Source organism: Rattus rattus, chromosome 4 (assembly GCF_011064425.1).
Source record: "Rattus rattus isolate New Zealand chromosome 4, Rrattus_CSIRO_v1, whole genome shotgun sequence".
Classification (NCBI taxonomy): domain Eukaryota; kingdom Metazoa; phylum Chordata; class Mammalia; order Rodentia; family Muridae; genus Rattus; species Rattus rattus.
In genome coordinates, this window is record NC_046157.1 from 162212117 (window position 1) to 162232577 (window position 20461).

General features: G+C 49.6%; 1 protein-coding gene across 1 annotated transcript; it reads left to right on the forward strand.

Moving 5' to 3' along the window:
* The first annotated feature begins 848 nt into the window (after window positions 1–848).
* Window positions 849–12420, forward strand: Ackr3 (atypical chemokine receptor 3). The gene is made up of 2 exons (XM_032901601.1): window positions 849–918; window positions 10554–12420. Exon 2 carries the CDS (start codon window positions 10580–10582, stop codon window positions 11666–11668), a length of 1089 nt encoding a protein of 362 aa, XP_032757492.1. The 5' UTR covers window positions 849–918; window positions 10554–10579; the 3' UTR covers window positions 11669–12420.
* Window positions 12421–20461: the final 8041 nt, after the last annotated feature.

Consider the following 20461-nt stretch of genomic DNA (forward strand, 5'->3'; position numbering starts at 1 on the left):
CACTTGGGGAGGCGTTGCAGTGACAGTTTTAAAAGTAAAAGATTGGGTCATTTTACTAAATGGGGCATTGCAAGGGACACTTTTTACAGGGAATCTTAACAATGAGCATCTTGATTAGAATGTAGATTTTGATAAAGATGACGATAGCGAGAAAAGTCGGCTAAGCTCACCATGACGATAAAGGGTTGCTACTTCACCTGCGTCAAGACCTTTTCAGCGACTGGCATTGCTCAGCCCTGTAGAACGCGGTCTTAATAGGGACTCAAGGACTTTGTGTAAGAGTTCCTACAGAATCCAACCTAAAGGCACTTTCTGGGTGATGGCCGTACAGGGTGGATTAATCGTTCCCTGTCCAAAATGTGAGTTCTGTTCAGGAGGCATCGACAAAGAAAGAGCAAGCTTGACAAATCAACAGCGAAGTTCAAAAGTTCAGAGTAATTTGTCTTGGGAACAAAGTCTTCCCTGAAGCTACAGGCATTCAAAGGAACTCCTGGTACTCGTGGGATTATTAAAGCTATACCTGAGACAGGATCAATATTTGATCGTTTTGGAAAGTACTAGGACTTCTTTTGGGTTTTCGTCCGAGGACATTTCCCCCAATAGGATCTAGCCTTTGCAAAGGAAGGGGTTTGAGGGCTCCCAGGAATGTGCTTGTGCAGGAAACAACAACCTAGAGAGGGTTACGGGAGGGCGTGTACGCGTGTACAAGCCTGCGTGCCTGCGCTGTGGTGGGAGGGAGCGGGGGAGGAGGAGGAGGAGAGGGTTGCAAAACTGCCACCTAGAGGCACTTTCCTGCAGTGTATATAAAAGGCAAGTCCGGAGCCCGGAGAGAACTCAGTTGCTACAAACTGCTCAGCACTGAAGGAGCCTGCAGCACTCAAAGCCAGGAAGGCAAATCACAGCCCAGGCAGCCGCGAGGTAAGAAAACCTTGCTTCTGGGACAGCTTTGCTGAGCAACCACGGCAAGGGGCAGGGCTCCTGTTCTTACCGGAACCCGACTTCTGAGAACTCTTAGATCCCTGAGCTGGGGGCTTCAGAGCCTGCAGGTCCGGTTTGGAGAGCTCAAAGCTGATTGCAGGCTGCGTTGCAAGCTTCTGCTTTGGGGGATTCGAGTTCAGTCACTTGTGGAGGGAAATCTCCGTGCGTTTGTTTGCTACTGGACTCTGATTTGTTTCTGCCAGTACTTAAGTTCCAGGAGGCAGGAAAACTTTGCAGAGAACATGGAATGCCCCACGGAGCTTGCCCAAGGCTGACTTAAGGGTGAACTTGGTACCAATATTTGCCAGCCCCTACTTCTGGTTATCAGATTGGAAGTGCGTAGAACTGGCTGTAAAAACACAAACGTACTTCCAGAAAGACATACGATGTGTTCTGTGGTATCCTGCAGTGGTGCAGACAACTGGGCTGAGCCGTCTATGTCTAGGATGAGTTTAAATTCCGTGCTCTGGGGGTGGGGATGGATTAATTCACAGCTCCTGAATTCTGGAAGTTGTAAATTGAATGTTAGCTACTCTTCGTCTTATCTCTTCATGGTATCTTTGCTAGTCTAATTTTGAGTATTTATTGTTCTAGAAAGTATTGTCCAACTTCAATTGGGATTTAAAAAAAAAAGCAGGTACTAAAATAAGTCTAGTATTTTATAATTTAAACCTGCTCTCCAAGTGAACTGTGAGTGTTGCTGACTTTTGTTAGGGTGCATAAAGGTTCACTGAGTGGCTGGGAGTGAGGACTGCCCTGAGGTCAGGGGATCCGTGGTTAGCCAAGACTCCTGGCTGCTAACTGCTAAGAGAATGAAGCACTGTGAAAGGCAGACTGGCTGTCTCTTCCCCTTTCTCTCTCTTTCTCTCTCTCTCTCTCTGTCTCTCCATTCATTTGCTCACAAACAAGATTAATTAATTGTTTCGAAGTGAAGTGGGAGCAAACATCCTTTTAAAGGTGTCTCGGGTCAGTGGCATCCCCAAGACCCCAGTCTGTGTTGTACCAGTGTGGAAACTTTGTTTTTCTTTGAAGGAGCAGATGCTGGCTTTGTGGGTCTTTATTTAGTTCAGGAGAATGTGGAGCTCAAATGGATAGGACCAGAAAGGAGGAATGGGGGTGGCTCTGGGTTTTGTGCCTGGCTCGCTGCAGATTTTAAATGGATAAAGCCCCAGTCTTTCTCCCATCTGAATAGGAGCTTGCCCCAGGTGGAATGAAAACTCCCGTTTCTACCCGGAGCTATGCAAAAGCTCCAGTTTGGAAACATTTTGCTCTAATTTTCCCCAGTCTGAGCGGTAAATACTGTGTGCTGCTCTCTGCTGAGCTCAGCCACTGCCTCCAGGAGGCAGCAGGGGCTGGAAGGAGCTGTCTGCGAGCAGAGGTGTAAAAGCTGGGGAAGTCTGCTGCTTGCTAGCTGCTTGTTGGGCTCCTCCGGTTTGTTTTTAAAGGGGCATGCACAGTGCAAACACACACACACACACACACACACACACACACACACACACACTTTAAGTTCCAGAAAGTTACACGGCAGCATGCTGTGCTCAACTGAGTCAGGGCTTGGGACGTGAGCTTAGCCAGTATTAATAGCGAATCCTTAGGGAGCTAAGAAGGTATTATGATTTCTAATCAGACCCAGAGCCGGCCAAGGGTAGGCTTTCTAGATGGGATAAAAAAAAAAAAAAGAAGAAGAAGAAAGAAAGACCATGAAACACCCTGGTTAGTCAGAACAGTGGCTTTTTGTGTGAGGCTTTGAGGTGGAGTTCTTTAATTTTCAAATCTACACAGGGAAGTTGGTTGAAGTTACTCAGAGCTGAGGCCGAAGGGCCACTCCTTCATAAACTTTTAGAGTCACTGAGGGAGGAGGAGAGTGCCTCAGAAACTTCAGAACTTTTCTTTTTCTGAGATTTTGTAGCAAACAGAATGGAATTTGGGCCCCGAAGGCATTTGTACTTTTCAGTTAAGCAACCAGAGGTATTAAAATGTTTCTTGTTGCCTGTTAGGTTGGGTGCATGCCTGTGATTCCAGAACTCCAGAGGCTGAGGCAGGAAGATTGCTGTGAGTTCGAGACCAGCTTGGGTTATGTTGCCTTCGTACCATGTCTCAGAATGAATAAACGATAAACAAACAAAGAGTCTGATAATTGAAATCTATGTGCTTAGATAAAATTGATAGACAGGTGTAGTAATGACTGTTTTCAAACTCCCCAGGTATTGGGACACCTATCTCCTGTTACAGTGGAAGCAAACAGCCTAGGAAAAAGCAGATGGGCCCAGGTGTCAGGCAAGGACATTTTCTGCGGGGATTAGGTAGCCGATGCCTTCCTTGTTAAAAATATACTGGCTTAGACTTGTTTAAAAAGGGAGATGGTTAGCCTGCGCTCCCCCAAGCTTCGCTTTAAAAAAAAAAAGTTTCTTATAAACACATCTCAGGGACTGTGGAATTTTACAGTGACGATTTTGCAAAGAACCAATAGGTTGGGAGTGGACAGTGTTTTGTTCTCCAGCCCCCAGCTGGGAGATATGGAGACCATCTCAGGTGGCCTTGAGCTGCTAGGGGTGGAGCCCTGAGCAGCATGGGAAAGCTGCAGTTGAAGGCTGTGCCCGCTAAATAGCTGGCATCTTCTAGTGTTTCTGTGGTCTCTGCTAGCCCGAAGGCTGGTGTATAAGAGGAACCTAAGCTTTCGTAGCATGGCTTGGGAACCCCGGACCTCCTATTGTCTTACCCAGGTCCTAAGCTGGTGGGAATGCAGACTCGGGCTATATCCTGCCAGCTGGCAGCATTTGTATGGTACAGGGACATCTAGATCTCTCCGCTAGATGTGGCTCTGCTCCCTTGGGCTGCAGAGCACAATGGCTCTGATCCGGTTTCTGGATGGGACATTCATTATGTCTGTGAGCGCTCACATGGTAGGAGGCTGTCTCATGTGTTGGTGGGAAGTTCAGCCAAGAACCCTGGGGATAGGTGGCCTTGTATCAGAACCAGGGTGTGGGTTTTTTCCTTACCATATTTATTATTTCTTTCGAGTTCCCAAATAATTCAAAGCAGTTCCTTACTTAGAGGAAGTGAGGTCACTCAGGGCCACAGTGAATGTGTGGTCAGGACAGCATTGTTTCTCATTGGCTCCGTACTGGGGGATAGACAGGGTTTCTTTCTGCACTCAAGAGTAGTATTTGGCCACAGAGAGCTACCTGGGTGGGTGTCATCCAGGTTAGGTGTGGGTTTCAGGTGGACTAAGGAGAGTTTTTTAGTTGGCAACACCGCAGTCATCATCTCCCTGATAGACAGTTGCCTCACGGTTCTGCAAAGGTGGCCAGATTCTTCTACTTCGGCAAAACGCTCTTTGTAGAGTGTCCCGGACAAATGAAGACCCTGTGTCTGTAACACGGGACCCAAGTGGAAGCAGTTGAGCCCAGCTCCTACTAGCCGGAGTGCGGACAAGCTGCAACCCGTTAGATTCTTCTATGTTCATCCCTCGTGTCTTATCAGCTGCCCTGATCTGTTTTCAGAGGTGTGGATAGGGAAGGCAGGTTAGATAAATACTACCTCCAGCCTTGAGTCCACACGGGATTTCTCCAGGAAGTTCTAGGTGGGACACGGGCCACAGGTTGCAGAAAATCTCTAAAGGAAGTGGAGGCACAGGTCTGACAGGCCCAGGGAGCCTTTTGTTTCCTATTAGGTTCAGAGTCCCTGGGACTAGGACCACATTGTCTTACCTGGCTTCTGTCTGGGCAGCAAAAGCTATTTCTAGGATATCTGGGCCAACTGTGTGACACGTCTGTCTTTAAACCTTCCCTGTCTCAAAGCCATGGCATTTCTTCAAACCTGCCCTGGCATAGACAGGCTAAGGCCACATCTCCTTGCCATAGGTCAAGGCCCACCTCTGGCTTCTTCTCTCCTTCATGTCTAGTGACTTGCCCATCAGCAATGCTCCATGACCGCCATGACATCCCTGACTTGCCTCCATGCTCCTGAAGGATGTACCCATGCCTGGGAGGGCGACAAGCCTTTGTGCCTCCCAGGTGGCCTTGTTTAGATGGTGGGTGCTTGGGGGAGGTGGCCATGACTTGACAGCTTCTCCTGTCCCAGAGCAGTGCCTTGGAGAGGAGATCGACTGATGTCAGCTGGAAACCAGTTACAGCTGAGTCTCTCTTGATAACCAGTGCACACCTAGACTGCTGGCCTCCCTGGAGCACGACTGACTTACTAGGTCACTTTGCTCAACGGGCTGAGCGAAGGTGAATGAGACCCAGTGGGGAGAAGGCGTAGAGGGTAGCAGTGAGGAGACCTTCGTGATGCATTGGGATGGGAAGCTTGTAGAAGGGAGGGGTGAGGCACAGCCAGGCTGAGAAGGGTCTTCTCCTCTCCCATGGGCTTTGGCGAGCATGTTAAGGCAATTTGGTGATCCTTAGCCAGACACCTGAACACACTTGGCAGTCCGTCGGAGGATCTATCTGGGGAGAAGGACATATGGATCGCAGCCCAAACCACCACCCCATGGAGACTCTAAATTTGGATGCTTCTAATTCTGGTGCTGTCCCAGCATGCTAGGGAGCTTAGACGAGCCAGTTGAAAACAGCTGGATACTGCAGGCTGCTCGCAGCAGCAGCTGGGTGTTATCCAGGACATTTTATAGAGAGTGGCGAACCTTAGAAGCGAGAAGCCTATCTTTGAGGCACATCTCCCTCTCCCCCATCGGCACTGGGAGTCATGGCTGAGCCACTTGCTAGGCTGTGGACCCGTGGCAGAGCTGGACAGATGTGAGTGCTGGCAGTGTACAGATAATCGACAAAGTCGTTGCCAGACAAGAGTGAAAGAGCTAGGAGTCAGCCTCTGGAGGACGCGTTCGTTTTTAGTGAAGTCTGCTGTCCAGAAGAGCAGAGCATGCCCCTTTGATGTTCCGTGGCTCATTCCCTCCCCTGTTAAGATTTACATAATTTTGATGTAAGCTTTCCAATAATTTGGACATTTCTGGAGTAAGACAAAGCTGCCTCTGCGATTGCCTTCCATTGGCTTTCCCCGCCCAAAGTCTTACCCCCATTGCAGGGCCTTGTGTCTTTCTGTGCATGTATTTGCATATAAAACACTCATAATTTTGCCTTTTCTCCAACATCAATGGGGCTATGCTGCGGGCAGCGCATCTGCTTCTTTGCCTTTTGCTTAGCAGCACCCATTCATTTACCACCCTTGTTCTTAAATGTCGCTCTCCATCCCCGCCCCCTCTCTCCGTCACAGCTGTGTTGTACCCCCCCCCCCAAACTGGTCTGCCATTGTTGGATATGTACGCCACCAGCAGTTCTCGCTGGTGAAGGAATGTCACTGAGGTAGATACCAAGGATGTGGGCCTGAGAGCACGTGGGCATCTCGGGAAGAGGTTTGTGAACTTGGGAAGCCATAACATAAAGTCACCATTCTGAGGGTCTACTCCTCCCCACCCCCATGCGTTTCTTACCCAGAGGTGGTACACGGAAAGCATCCGAAGTGGGTCTCATCCGGGCCTTCCCAGGGCTGGACTTTGGAGGGCTCAAAAATGAGGCCACATGTAGAGGGCACCCCATCAGTCACTCTTCGTTCACCTCTGTTGTAAAGACAACAGGGAAGGTGCCAGGCTTGGTTGCAGCCATGGGTGACTGGACAGGGTGGGGAAGCCTCCTCTGGTCTCCTTGGTTGTCAGCCCTCCTTGTTGCCAGCATAAACAGACCTATCAAGATGGCCAAGAGACATTAATTTTGGACTCAAGGAGCAGGCTTGTATGAAAAATAACTCGTTCCTCATGAACTTCCTGGGAATCCCCTCTGTCTGCTGGAGGGAGTCCAGGTCCCCATGCGGGGCTCTCTGGGAGGTCGGTAGAGTCTTCCTTTCCCCCCACTGGACCTCACTTTCAGACTTCTCCGAGAGCTTTGGCCAGGACTGGAGTCCAAGGACTATGGGTGGATGTCCCTCAGTTTGCTGGGTCATGACTCTGTTTCTGTCAAAAAGACCGAAGGTCATTTACTGAGGGATAAGCAAGAAATGGAGGAGTTGCTTCACTGAGGGGCAGACATCACCAGTGTTAAGACAGCACACACCTGATGTTTTACACAGTGCTGTGACTGCAGACCACACCCAGGTGACACGCAGCTTCTGTTGTCCCCAAGAAGATGGAGTGTCCTGTCATTGGCTCTTTCCTGGAGTCATTCTTATTTGCTTCTAAACTGTAATGCGTGAAAGATGTCCAAGTGACGAAGGCCAGGCTGTGGGTGGCCCTTTGACATCTTCGCTTTTGTTTTCTTTAGTCGTTTGAAGCTGAAAGGGTCGGGTTGCTGCCTTCTGCCTGGTCTCTAGGAGCCTTCTATAGCAGGGAGGGGACATCCAATCAGGGGGCAGTAGTCAGGATGAGATTCTCTGCTCCTGGACTGTGTGATGCCCACTGAAGGTGACTGGTAGTTACAGTGCCAAGAGGAGTCACCAGCTTCAGCTCTGCCCTTCAGAATGGAACGAGAACAGCTCCGCCCCTGCCTGAGACAGTGCCAAGGAGCCTCAGAAGTGGGGACAGACAGGAGGCTGCTGCTGGCGTTCTGTACCTGCCCCCGAAATACCACTGTGATTCTGGGACCCAGTGGGCCCAAAACCAAGGTTCTTTTCCCAATGGTAAAAACCAAAGGGCTGGATGGGGGTCCCCAAGCCCCTGCTACCATCCACTGCTGAGATCATCTGAGAAAAGCTGAGATTGGCAGAATGAGAGTTGATTCTGCAGGGACAGTGGAGGGATGCAGAAGGCAGGCACTTTCTCCTTCTGTTCCCTGCACTGCATGGGGCCTTCTTGGACAACTGCCAGAGCTAGGCATGTCTGGGCACTGAAGGCAAGGGAGGTGGAAGCGAGGGGATACCTCCTGGTGTGGAGAGAACAAGAGGACAGGCTTAGGACCCAAGGCCAAGCTATCTAGGCTTGGGGTCAGTTCTTTCTTTTGGCTCCACGACTGGTTACTAAAGCCATAGTCTGGACCAGTAGGTCAAGGACAGACTCACACCACTGCCAGTCAAGCATTTTCTGGTCCTCATTGTCGTCCTTCCTTTTATACGAAGTGGGCCTTGGGTTGTCTTTTATCCAACCTCTGATGCTCTTTAGAGACTCTCAGTCAGAGTAGACTGAGAGGCTCTGTCCAAACCGAGTCTCCCTTAGTCTAGGCTGGACTTCTTATGTAGCTTAAGATGACCTTGAACTCTCAATCTTGCTGCTTCCACCTCTTGAATCCTCGATTTATATGTGTATGCCACCATGTGTTTTATTTTAATGAAATAGACTAAAAGAAGAAAAGGATTCTTGCCCTGGAGTTATACAGTACAGAATTCTTGCTTTCTTCCTTCCAAGTCATGAGTTCAGAGTGGATAGTCAGTTCCAGGGTGTGTGTCTGTGTGTGTGTGTGTGTGTGTGTGTGTGTGTCTGTCTGTCTGTCTGTCTGTCTCTCTGTGTGTGTCTGTCTGCCTCTCTGTGTGTGTATCTCTCTCTGTGTATCTGTCTGTGTGTGTATCTGTGTGTATCTCTCTGTGTGTACCTCTCTCTCTCTCTCTCTCTCTCTCTCTGTGTGTCTCTTTTGTGTGTGTGTGTGCTGTGTGTGTGTGTGTGTCTCTGTGTATAGCAGTTCTAGGAAACTTGGGGTTAGCATTCTTTCCAGTCTTGGAAGTACTCTCTGCAGCCCAGACACCTGGTGCCCTCTTGTAGTTCTCAAGACTGTGACATAGGACAGAACTGGCACCTTCTAAAGTTCTTGGACTCAGGGTCCATGTGCCAGGACATCTCTGAGGACCATCACCCTCTCCTAGCATAGGAGATCCTCTGAATGTGAAAAGGATAAAGCTGTCACAGAAGGCCAGATCTTCCATTAGCAGCTGAGGACACAGAGTCTAGTTAAGTTACCAGGGCCTTAGAGTCTGTAGGCAGTCATCTTTAACTGGGATTTAGGAACAGGTCACCTTCTGTAGGTTGGGGACTTGGAGTGGTCATGGATGGCATCAGATGTCATCTCCTTTTAAGATCCCATGGCTATTATCTTGAAGGAGAAAGCCCTCTGACTAGCTGTCTTCTACCAGCTCTTGACTTCCCTTCTGCTGGGTCCTTAATACTCTTAAGAACACATTGCTAGCATTCTAGTCAGTGAGGCCAGGCTTTCCTCAAGGGGGTAATTGGCTACTTTAAACTGGACAGTCCTCGTTCTCTCATCTGGGATGGTGCTGGAGGGGAAGCCTTGTGGAATAACTACTGCTTCCCAGATTCTGGGTTGTGGCCTTCTGCCCTGGAGCAGCAGTCACAGGTGGTTAAATCTTAGCTTACACATGACTGAGAAGCCATAATTCCAACCCAGGAATGTGCAAATCCTGGATTTGGTGGTTTTTCATACCTCAGGGTTAGCCACCTAGTCACTGACCCACTAGTGGCCCTCCCGTGGGAGTTCTCATGTGTCACCTGGAGTCTATTGCAAGTGAACCTTGAAGGCAAGCTTGGCTCTGTTTCAGCCATCACCAGTGATAGAATGGGATGTCTCTCCATTCTAGTCATGCGGTATGGGTTGGGGGGGTAATGACAAAGGCAGTTGTCCAAGAACCACGAACAGATGGGCAATAGAAGACAACTCCTGGCAGTTCCTACAGTGTCTGTGGAGAAATCACCCCAGGCATAGTTGCTACCCTGGAGCCAAATTCCCACTAGGTGTGACGTGATGACAGCTAAGAGTGTTGGCCTCAGGTCGGGCAGGTCAGCCGGGACGTCAATCAGCAGGGCTCACCCACCCTCCAGAGATACAGCAGGTGGCTGGTGGTGTGTGGTGGTGCGTGCGCTTGGAGTCTTGGCTCACAATGCTCTTGAATCAATTGACTAAGTGAGAAATGGGAGCCCAGGCGAAGGCTGAGAGCTCGAGGCAGCTGGCTGGTTGCCCTTGGTTGAGAACTCCCAGCGACCCTGGAGTCTGCGGGTTTGGGGTCCAATCCTATGGCATGGCCTTCCATACTTGCTGGCACTTGAGGGAGGCGGAGGACTCGGGCAGCATCAGGTTAGCAGATGGGTATTACAAAGGGGCTAAAAGAAACAGTGTCCCATTTTAAATGCAAATTGGGAGAGGATTTGAAGTGCTTCGATTAAGACACCACACTTACCATTCTCAGGCCAGGAGCAAATCAACCCTGCCTCTCTCGGGAATGTCAGTAAAATGGCTCTGTGGACTCCTACTGACTTCAGGCAGGCCATCAACAGTGCCGTGGCCAGGGCCCTACTGTCTGACATTTCTTTGGACCCTGTATCATGTTGATTTCACACCTAGGGCACAGCCAAGCTGAAGCATCGATAACTCGGCCATGAAAAGCCACAGAAAACAAACATGGCCCCTCCCCAGCACCATGTAGCCATAGCTGGGGTGCGTTTGATTTTCTTCCTGGCAGTCTAAGATGGTTGTTTTCTTTTCTCCTCTCTTTGTGAAGACATCACAGAGCAAAAGCAAAGCAGATGAGCCTCCTCTGTGCCCCAGACGAGTGTTTGGACCGAGAGCTGAAGTTTTCCTAGTGAAATGATCTTACCCATGCATCTCTCCTGTTTGTCTTTGCCGTAGGTCACTTGGTTGCTCTCCTCAAGACCATGGATGTGCATCTGTTTGACTATGTGGAACCTGGGAACTACTCGGACATCAACTGGCCCTGTAACAGTAGCGACTGCATCGTCGTGGACACCGTGCAGTGTCCCGCCATGCCCAACAAGAATGTGCTGCTGTATACCCTCTCCTTCATCTACATTTTCATCTTCGTGATCGGTATGATTGCCAACTCCGTGGTGGTCTGGGTGAATATCCAGGCCAAGACTACAGGCTACGACACACACTGCTACATCTTGAACCTGGCCATTGCCGATCTGTGGGTCGTCATCACCATCCCTGTCTGGGTGGTCAGTCTCGTGCAGCATAACCAGTGGCCCATGGGCGAGCTCACGTGCAAGATCACGCACCTCATTTTCTCCATCAACCTCTTTGGGAGCATCTTCTTCCTCGCATGCATGAGCGTGGACCGCTATCTCTCCATCACCTACTTCACCAGCACCTCCAGCTATAAGAAGAAGATGGTACGCCGTGTTGTCTGCGTCTTGGTGTGGCTGCTGGCCTTCTTTGTGTCCCTGCCTGACACCTACTACCTGAAGACGGTCACATCTGCTTCCAACAACGAGACCTACTGCAGGTCCTTCTACCCCGAGCACAGCATCAAGGAGTGGCTCATCGGCATGGAGCTGGTCTCCGTCATCTTGGGTTTTGCTGTCCCCTTCACCATCATTGCTATCTTCTACTTCCTGCTCGCCAGAGCCATGTCAGCATCCGGTGACCAGGAGAAACACAGCAGCCGGAAGATCATCTTCTCCTACGTGGTGGTCTTCCTGGTGTGCTGGCTGCCGTACCATTTTGTGGTTCTGCTGGACATCTTCTCCATCTTGCACTACATCCCGTTCACTTGCCAACTGGAGAATGTGCTCTTTACAGCGCTGCACGTCACGCAGTGCCTGTCCCTGGTGCACTGCTGTGTCAACCCTGTGCTCTACAGCTTCATCAACCGAAACTACAGGTACGAGCTGATGAAGGCCTTCATCTTCAAGTACTCAGCCAAAACAGGCCTCACCAAACTCATCGATGCCTCCAGAGTGTCAGAGACAGAGTACTCTGCCCTGGAGCAGAACACCAAGTGACCGTGCTATAGAGGCGTGGGGACATGTGCATGTTGCAAATGGGGGCAGCTGGGCCCTGCGGTTTCTTCAAGAAAGCACTGTAGCTTTGGGTCTGGTTGCTTGAGTGCTATGAAGAGGAGGAGAAGGCATGTGACCATGCTTCCTGTCTCTCATTCTCCAGCCAAGATGGCTGTCGCCTGGACACTCATCCTGACAGCTTGCAGCAGACAGGGCTGTGTGTCAAAGCCAGCATCAGGACAGACTCTTCCGGACACGTGTACAATAGAATCTTTTGTGTTTCCTCAAGTTTTTACTTGGTGACTTTTTGTATTTAAGTTTTAAGACTTTATTTTCTCACTATGGATGTACCTTATAAATGCATTTGAAAGCTAAATATATTTTAAATATTGTATGGGAGGTGTAAGGCTGTTGTATTCGGACCATGTAGGCCTCAGATTAGCAGGACTCTGAGTTTTGACTAAGGATGACATTCATTGTTAGCTGATTCGAAATGATATAAATATATATAAAATATAAATATATATAAATTTATGCCAGCCTTGGCTGGAATGTTTTATTTACAATAGTTTTATATCTCTGTGGTGTTTAATGCTGGCACAGCATATGGAACGGAAACTGCCCAGCAATGCAGTTTGTGACACGAACCGTATTGTAGAGTTACGTTTCGGGCTGCAAACCCGTGAACAGAGGAAACAGCATTCTCTCGATTTGTAAGTTATTTTTTTAATAAAGATTTTTGTTTCCTAAAACTGCAATGTGTGCTTCAGCTTCGAAAGCATGCTTAGACTTTGGATGATGTGCATGGTGCTATCCAATAGAAATACATGTCAGATACACGCCAGAAGGAGGATACATCCAATGAGAGAGAACCACCAGAAAGCCCAGCCATGGGGCTCGGTGGGTGGATTCTTGGACTTAGGTAGATGGATCAGTGCAGCAGCGGCATCTGAGTAGGGTGGGTACTGTTCTTTTGTTCCCAAAGGAACATTTTCAAGAACATTTGAGTTCGGGGACGGGGGAGTGGGGGAAGGATGAGCAGTTCAATGGCTGTTGAGTGAAACTTGCTGGGAAAGATGTGCTGCCCACTGCCTACCCAGGAACTCATGTCCTTATCTTTACAAACACCTGCCTGCCGTCTTCCCCAGCCTCATGTCCATCAGACCTCCCTGCTGAGGGTGTGAGGTTAGGTGCCAGTGAGCTGTGTATGCTGTGTGACTCCCCAAGCACAAAGAACCTTCAGGCCCAACATTCTGGAGGCAGAGGCAGGTAGATCTCTGTGAGACTGAGGCCAGGGCCAACCTGCTCTACATAATGAGTTCCAGGCTAGCCAGGACCCATGTAGTAAAAAAAATGGCTTTGAATCCCTCCTAAGGGAATGCAGGATATAAGTAAGTTCCTGGCCTGTGGATTGATTTATGCTACAATGAGTTTGAAAGTGTCCTTTAGAAATGGGGGATTCCTACTCTCACTGGTTCTCCATGGAGCTAAGGGAACACCAGGCACCAGTGTTCTAGGCAGGGGCTCAGAGATAAGCTGGATCCCAAAGCTACCTTTGCCTGTTCCAGCTCTGAGGATGATCTGCGTGAGGATGTGTGCATGTGCTAGCCCATGTGCAGATAGATCAAAGCCAGAAGCACTGATCTGGAGAGCCTGCAGCTTCCCTTCTGTAGGAAAGCCCCCATGCACAGGGGCTTTCCCCCATTCACAGTCAGCAGCCTTAGAGGTCCCCAGGGGCACATGGACCATGTCAGCCGCAGGGCACCGATATCCTGTAAAGGGCTTCATGCCTGAAAATTTTACCCTAGGGCTGTAACTTGCATTAATACCTGCTACATCCTTCGGTGTTTGAACAACTGGCCTTGATCCAAAGAACGTTTTACTTAGATAGCCATAACACCGTGAGATAATAGTATAACAATAGGCAAATTTACTGACAAGGGGGAAAAATAGCAGTGCAAATTCAGGGAAAATTCCAACCCAGTGTGGGTCCCTGACAATGAGCAGGGACCTCATGTCTGCTCTCAGGTTTCAAGTGGCTCAAATGAGCAGAAACACACCCCAACCAGTATACTCAAGGGGCAGGTAGAGTGGGAGGGTGAGAGTTCTGTAGCTTAGCCCTGCGTTCGGTGGAAATACTCAGCATAACTCACCTCTAGCTTTGAGCATCTGAGAGCTCAGTTGGCCACAGAGGACCTCCTGCTTTTGTCCGGAACACTGCTTAAGTCATAGGTGGCTGTACCTTGCTAGGGTGGGTAGGGGTCCTTGATGACCCATCTCTTCATCATGATGCCTGATACGGTCTTTCTGCCTGTGTCAGCCTTAGCCCAGTAGCTCCTGCTGCAAGTTCATTCTTCCATGGGACCCTGGGGATGTTGGTGGGACTTCTTGGTCCTTTCTACTTTTTTAGAACTCTGTGCCAAAGTAGTAGTCATCTAGTTGTCTCCTCCTACCCTGAGATAAGGAGAGGACAGATCAAAAAGGCTTTTCCAGTCTGTGCCTTGTCACCAAGGGCATTTTTGATTACATGCCTCCCCAACACTGTCACCCCTGGCAAAAGGTTCTTGACACAGGCCAAGTCTGCTGTCTCCAGGGTACAGGCACCACCTCATCTCAGGGATGGCAAAGTGACTGAGATCTCTCTGTATTTCTACAAATCTCCCTTTTTGTCATGCTGGGGTTCCAAGACCTGCTATGTGTACCACAAGTCTGGCCTTAGGCTTCTACAGCACCTTTACTGAGGCATTATGGGAGAATGGAGAATCAAGGGGTGTAGAATGTGCTCAAGGGGATGGCTCTTCTCTTAGCATGGAAAGATTATTCTGCCCCACTCCATGTATGTGAGCATGGAGGAGGCAGAAGGAAGATTGGTGAAGGGTGGATATGGTGTAGGACTTGGCAGGAAGAGGGAAGCCAAGACAATCCAATTTTCCTTAAATCTAGATTCCAGAGGTCCAGCAATTCTGTCACTTAGGGTGCTAGCTAGTTTAATGTCAACTGGGCACAAGCAAGAAGTCATTTTTGGAAGAGGGCACTTCAACTGAGAAAATGCACCCACGAGACTGAGTTGTGGGCAAGCCTGTGGTACATTTTCTTGGTTGGTAATTGATATGGAAAACCCAGTTAACTGTGGGTGGTGCCATCCCTGGGATGGTGGCCCTGGGTGCTAAAAGAAAGCAGACTGAGCAAACCATGGAGAGCAAGCTGGTAAGAAGCACTCCTCTGTGGCTTCTGCTTTAGTTCCTGCCTCTAGGTTCCTGCCTTGAGTTCTTGTCCTGACTTCCTTCAGAGTTGGACTGTTGCCTGGATTGGAAGCTGAAACGAACCCTTCTTCACAGCAATAGGAGCCCTAACCACGACACGTGGGACCCATTCTCTTGGCCTCCTTTGTGGAGGGTAGATCTTTCAAAACATCAGCCTCCAGTCTCCCAGAGTATGAAAACTATTTGGTGCCTTACCAAGCATCTACACTTGGACTTGAGGCAAGTCCTGTGGGGTGTGTCCCCGTGGTCAGAAGAAAAGCAGCTTTTGCTTCCTCGGTGCTTCTCCTGGGGAGCAGGAGAGTACCCAGTACTCTCTGACCCTACACTGGTAGGGCAGACATTCCCAGAATGCCAGGCAGTACATGTTACTACTGCCCGCCTTTGTCCTTTGATGTGACCCACTTGGCTTGATGCATAAACTATTTACTTTGAATGTGGCTGGGCTTTCTGGAAATAAAGAATGATGGCTGACAGAGCCCTTGTCACCAAAAAAGAAAGCCTAATCACTACTCAGTGGCCTGTGGTCCTCTGAGGCGCCTCAGGCAAGTGTGCATCCCAGCAACCAGGGGAGACCCTCCCGGACACAGCCGTGTTCACAGCTGTCAGAGCCAGGTTTGAAGTCATTGTTCCTGAGGCTTCTTGGAGCTTCTCTTAGAAGCAGCTGAAGGCTCTGGTTTATTTACCTGGACTAGGGAATTCTGCCTTCTGGGCTTCTCTCTGGGGGTATTCTATAATTGATAGGTCCTAGAGACACTCATCTAAGCCAAACATGATGCCTTAGAGCTTGGGAGAAACCCAAAGATCTATGAACTTGTATAGGATGGGATGGGGTAGGAATGTATATAGGAAGAGTGTCAATGAGACCCCAAGGTACCTACTTGGGGAGCAGGGTCTCACTTCTGAGATCTGTATTGCTTCTCTGTGGATTTTAGTTCTTCAGGAGTGATGGGTTCAGGTGGTCCAAATACTTCAAAAGATCAGCTCTATGCCTCCAAAACTCTTGACCTCTCTCTACTTAGATCTTCAAGAAAAGTTTTTTCTGCTCTGCCTTGGTGGGGTGCCTTCCTGCAACCTCTTCAAGGACACCCTAGTCTTGATTCCAGGGATATACCATGCACACATGGTATGGGACAAGTTTGAACAAGTTCTGAGGGGGTATTTATGTACCTGCACAATTCGGCTTTGCGGTGTTTTATTGTGTTTGGGGTAGCTGGAGAGACCTGGAATAGCTGGGTCAGCCATAGGTCAACCCTTCTAGGAATATTTACTGTCCGTACTCTGACTCTCGTGCCCTCGCACAGTTGAATGCATATGCCTACGGGAGGACACGACTGGGCTTGCTGCTGCTCCTGTACCAGCACACAAGCAGACATGGTTTCCAGTGTCATGTTTGGGATGAGCCGAATGGTTTGATGTTTGTCTTCTGGGAGGCACTTGGAGTACTGTGGTGGGGGCAGCCCTGGGACTACCCTGGTGGGGGCAGCCCTGGGAGTAGCCCAAAGAGCTGTCATTGTTTACCATGCAGGGAACTGAGAAAGGCTTTAACTTGGTTGAGCCCCAGCTGCTCTTCTGTAACATTGGATGTGATATGCCTTGCCCCAAATGGTAACTGTGATGACCGAACCACAAGGTCCTTGCAAAGGGCTTGCCACGGAACTCTCAGAAGACAACAGTTGGCCCATCCTCACAGTATTTATTCTTTTTTTCTTCATAATAAAGCATTTTGTGAGGAAGTGAGGTAAGAGAACATTTGCCTTTGGGGCTTGTCTGCCTCTCCCAAGACACATGTGACAATGTGGCACTGCATAGACACGGTTTTGGGGCTGTTTGTTTGTTTGTTTGTTTTTGGTGATGGTAAAACTAGCATGAGTGAATTGAGGCTAAGGCCACAGCCCACAGTTCTGCCCAATAACAATGAATCGCCAGGCCCCAGATCAATGAATAGTGATGAGGAGGGCCTGGGATCTATCTAGGACTTGAACCTCCAGGATGCCAATTATCTCTTTAGCGGGGCCTCTGACAAATTCCAAGCCAGGCTGCCTGTCTGCCTCACCACTGGAGTGCCCGGAGCACCATCAGCAGGCTGCTCAGGAGAGGCAGAACTCAGTCCATAATGGGGGATCTCAGTCTGTGTTTTCCCAGAGTGGAAAAACAGTGGAGTCGGATGACTGCTGTGGTTTCCAGTCTCTTGTGTACCCGGGCACTGCTGGTAAACCACAGGGAGTTAGGAACAGGGGTCTCTGGTCTGTGCTTCCTCCCAGGGTGTCCACATGCCAGGCAGGAAGAAGGCAGAGCCAACGGTAGGGGCAGAACCAGGCTTGATTCTGAGTGAGCGCTCAGAGTACAGAGGGGCTAGAAGGGAGAAGGCCTTCTCAGGGAGATCTAGGAGATCTGTTTACTGCGAAGGCTTCCCCATCCCCCCGCCCCACCCTCCAGGCGATCTTTGATGAAGAGAGGGCCCTTGCTTGTTCATACTTCTTTATACATGGCAGTTGTGAATGCATATACACCACTCAGGGTGGACCAGGAATTAAATACCTTTTGTGAGAAAGAATGCCCAGGAAGGGAAGCTCATTGGCTGAACGCTCAGGGCCTATCAGATTACCTCATTAGCATGGAGAAGTCCAGGTTTTTCTGCCTTGTGACTGGTTGCCATGGAGTGGGGTGTCATAGTTCCAGAGCAGGTAGACGCAGACACTCTCAATTCTGAGATCACAGGAGCCTACTCAACCTTCCTAGCTCTTCTGTCCAGTGGTATGGGCCACATGACTCACAGTCCTGGGCTAGCAAAAGCCCCTAGAGGGGGCCCACAGAGTTACAGATTGTCCTGTGACTCTCTCCCACGCACGGATAAGCAAAATGTAAAAGTAAACAAATAAATGCATAGCCCTGGAAAGACCATAGTCGGTGGACAGGGGCCAATGGGATGGCACTAGGTCTGGGTGACTGACACCATTGGCTTCTTATAAGCTCCGAGGTGCACGTGTTTCTCACACCACTTCCCCCCTCTCTGAGAGGATTACTGATGAGCCTGAACCACCCACCTGTGAGTCGATGCCGTTGAATGACTAAAGTGGGATGCATTTGAGATCTTCTCAGGGCTGTGCTACTGTTCTTAGAAATTTGCCGAGCTCCCGCTCCCCCGCCCCCAGACCCCGTGATTCATCTTCCTGTCACCGAATACCGAGATGCTCCGTGATTCTGTCACCAGCCTAGAAATGTACGGCCCCTCGGTGAAAGCCATGCTTTCGAGCTTACGGGATGGCTGCTACAAGTGTCTGGTCACCTGGCTCTCTCTAAGACGCCATTCACGCAGTCCTTGCCTGTCTTCCACACTGCCCTGGTCTCCATTTCTGAGGGCCCTGCTTCCCAGCCTCTGATATTCATGGACCCAGGGCGGGATCCTGTATAAAGGTGGTCATGGCTGTCTGTATGGTATGTGAAAACTGAGGTAGGCTTTGCAATGTTGCCTCCTTCACCAGCATCATGTCTGTGTGCTTTCATATGCTGATGACGCCTCGCAGCTTCACGTAGGATTCTGAATGGCTGCCACTCAGGGCAGTTCGCCCTACAGGCTGAAGGGTGTGGACTGGGGGACTTCTCAGCCATTTGTCACCACACAACATCCAGAAGCATCTGCATTTCCATAGTTATTTCCGGAACAAAACTGATTAAAACCATTTCCTAGGTAGGTCAGCATCTTCCCTTGAACAGTTTTCACAAGAAAAGGCAGAGAGAAAGTCGTTGGGGCGATGGCATTAAATCTGCTTGGGTGACTCAGAATGTATGTTGGCACGGCAACGCGCCATGTGGCGGGCAGCAGACGTGTCTTGTTGGTGGCGGTGGCGTGTCTGAAGAGGCCTGGCTTCAGCAAGCCGTGCACAATTTGCTTCCTTTTTGCCTTTCATACGCAAGTGTTTGAAGCTATCTTTTCATTCCTTTCCACCGGGCCGTAATCAATAGGAAGAAAGCATTGAAGTTTCCCCCCACCGTCGCATTTCTCAGGGTCCTTGTTGAAAGTGTGGGCTGCGGTTCTGCACCGTGCCGTAATGAGAATTTGAATTTCGTGGGGCGCGTGAAGTGTAAATGAGAAACCGCCGGTCTCCCAGCTGTGCAGCCCGCCTGAGAAATGTCTTTGCGGAGGATTTACTCTGCACTCGTTCCTCTTAATTCATCCATCCGTCCATACATTCACTAGTTGGACAGGGCTTTATGGAGCGCGCACTGTTGGGTGCACAAAGAGCTCGTCTTTTAAAGTGCGGCCACGGCCTGGCCACTGTGTCTCCTTTAGAGATGCTCCCAGCCTGCAGTGGTGACAAGCAATGAGATTTGGTGAGCGCATCAAGGCAGGGGCATCCCGGAGTCTTAGCGGAGAGGAAGGCGTGGCCCTTTAGATCAGAGAAGCAGGCTTACAGAGAAGGGATCCTGCTGATGGCTAGAACTGCGGGGCAGGCCCAGGGACAAAGCCTGGAGCTTAAGCCTCAGCTCCCGGGATGCCGTCACTTTTAACTGTTCTTTTGGGGGAAAGTGAGGGGGTCTGTCTGAGCAGAGCTAATGAATACTAAGACTGTCAGTCCATGTGTGGTGTCTTATCCTTACCCAGAATTCAAAGGTCACAGTGTTCCCTCTCTCTGGACAGAAAAAAAAAAAAAAAAAAAAAAAACCTGAAGCCCAGGATGAGGAATTGAAAGAGAACAGAGAAGACTGGGGCTTCCCGGTGGGTGATTTCAGCTTCCCCATGGTTTCCCTGCACATACTGGGACTTTGTCCTCCTGGCTCCTTAGGGACGTGTCCAAAGTTTATGATTCCATGGGAACCTAAACTTGGTTTGCCTAGGCTGGCAAGTCCTCCCCTCCTGCTAGAGTTTCAAGACAGCTATGGTTTCTCATTCAGCAAAGCCCTTCTGGTGAGGCCAGTGTTTCATGTACGTTGTTCTGTGAGTCTGCTATGTTTGCGCTGACATCGGAAGTGTGGGCTGCGGTGTTCATGATGCTATCCTACAACACTGGGGGAAGCAGAGAAAGGCAAAAGAAGGTGGCTCCTTGGTAACTCCCTCAGGATGGTGACAGGGTTAATGCTGTTTTCAGAGGGGAGAGTGTGACTCCTCACTTTGTGTGTGTGTGTGTGTGTGTGTGCGTGTGTAAGATATTATATATATATATATATGTTGGGGGTTGTGGGGTGTGAGTATACACAGAGCCAGTGCTGTGCATCTGTATAAGTAATATGCATGGTGTATACGTGGACTGTTGTGTGTGAATGTTAGATGAATGAGAAACGTGGGCGTATATATGCTATATGGTGTGTTGTATGTATAGTCTCCATACTGTGTATATATAGTGTCTCCTGGGTGGCCTATTCCGTGTGATGGTATGTGCTGTGTGTATTGTCTTGCGTATGTGGTGATGTGTGCTGTATGACTGTGGCGTCCTGCTTTGATCAGACGTCCTGGCTCTGATGCTGAGAGCCAGTGCAGGTCTGCACCACTCTGGCTTTCTGTTTCTTCAGGCTCCTGCTCTGCCAGGGACACTCA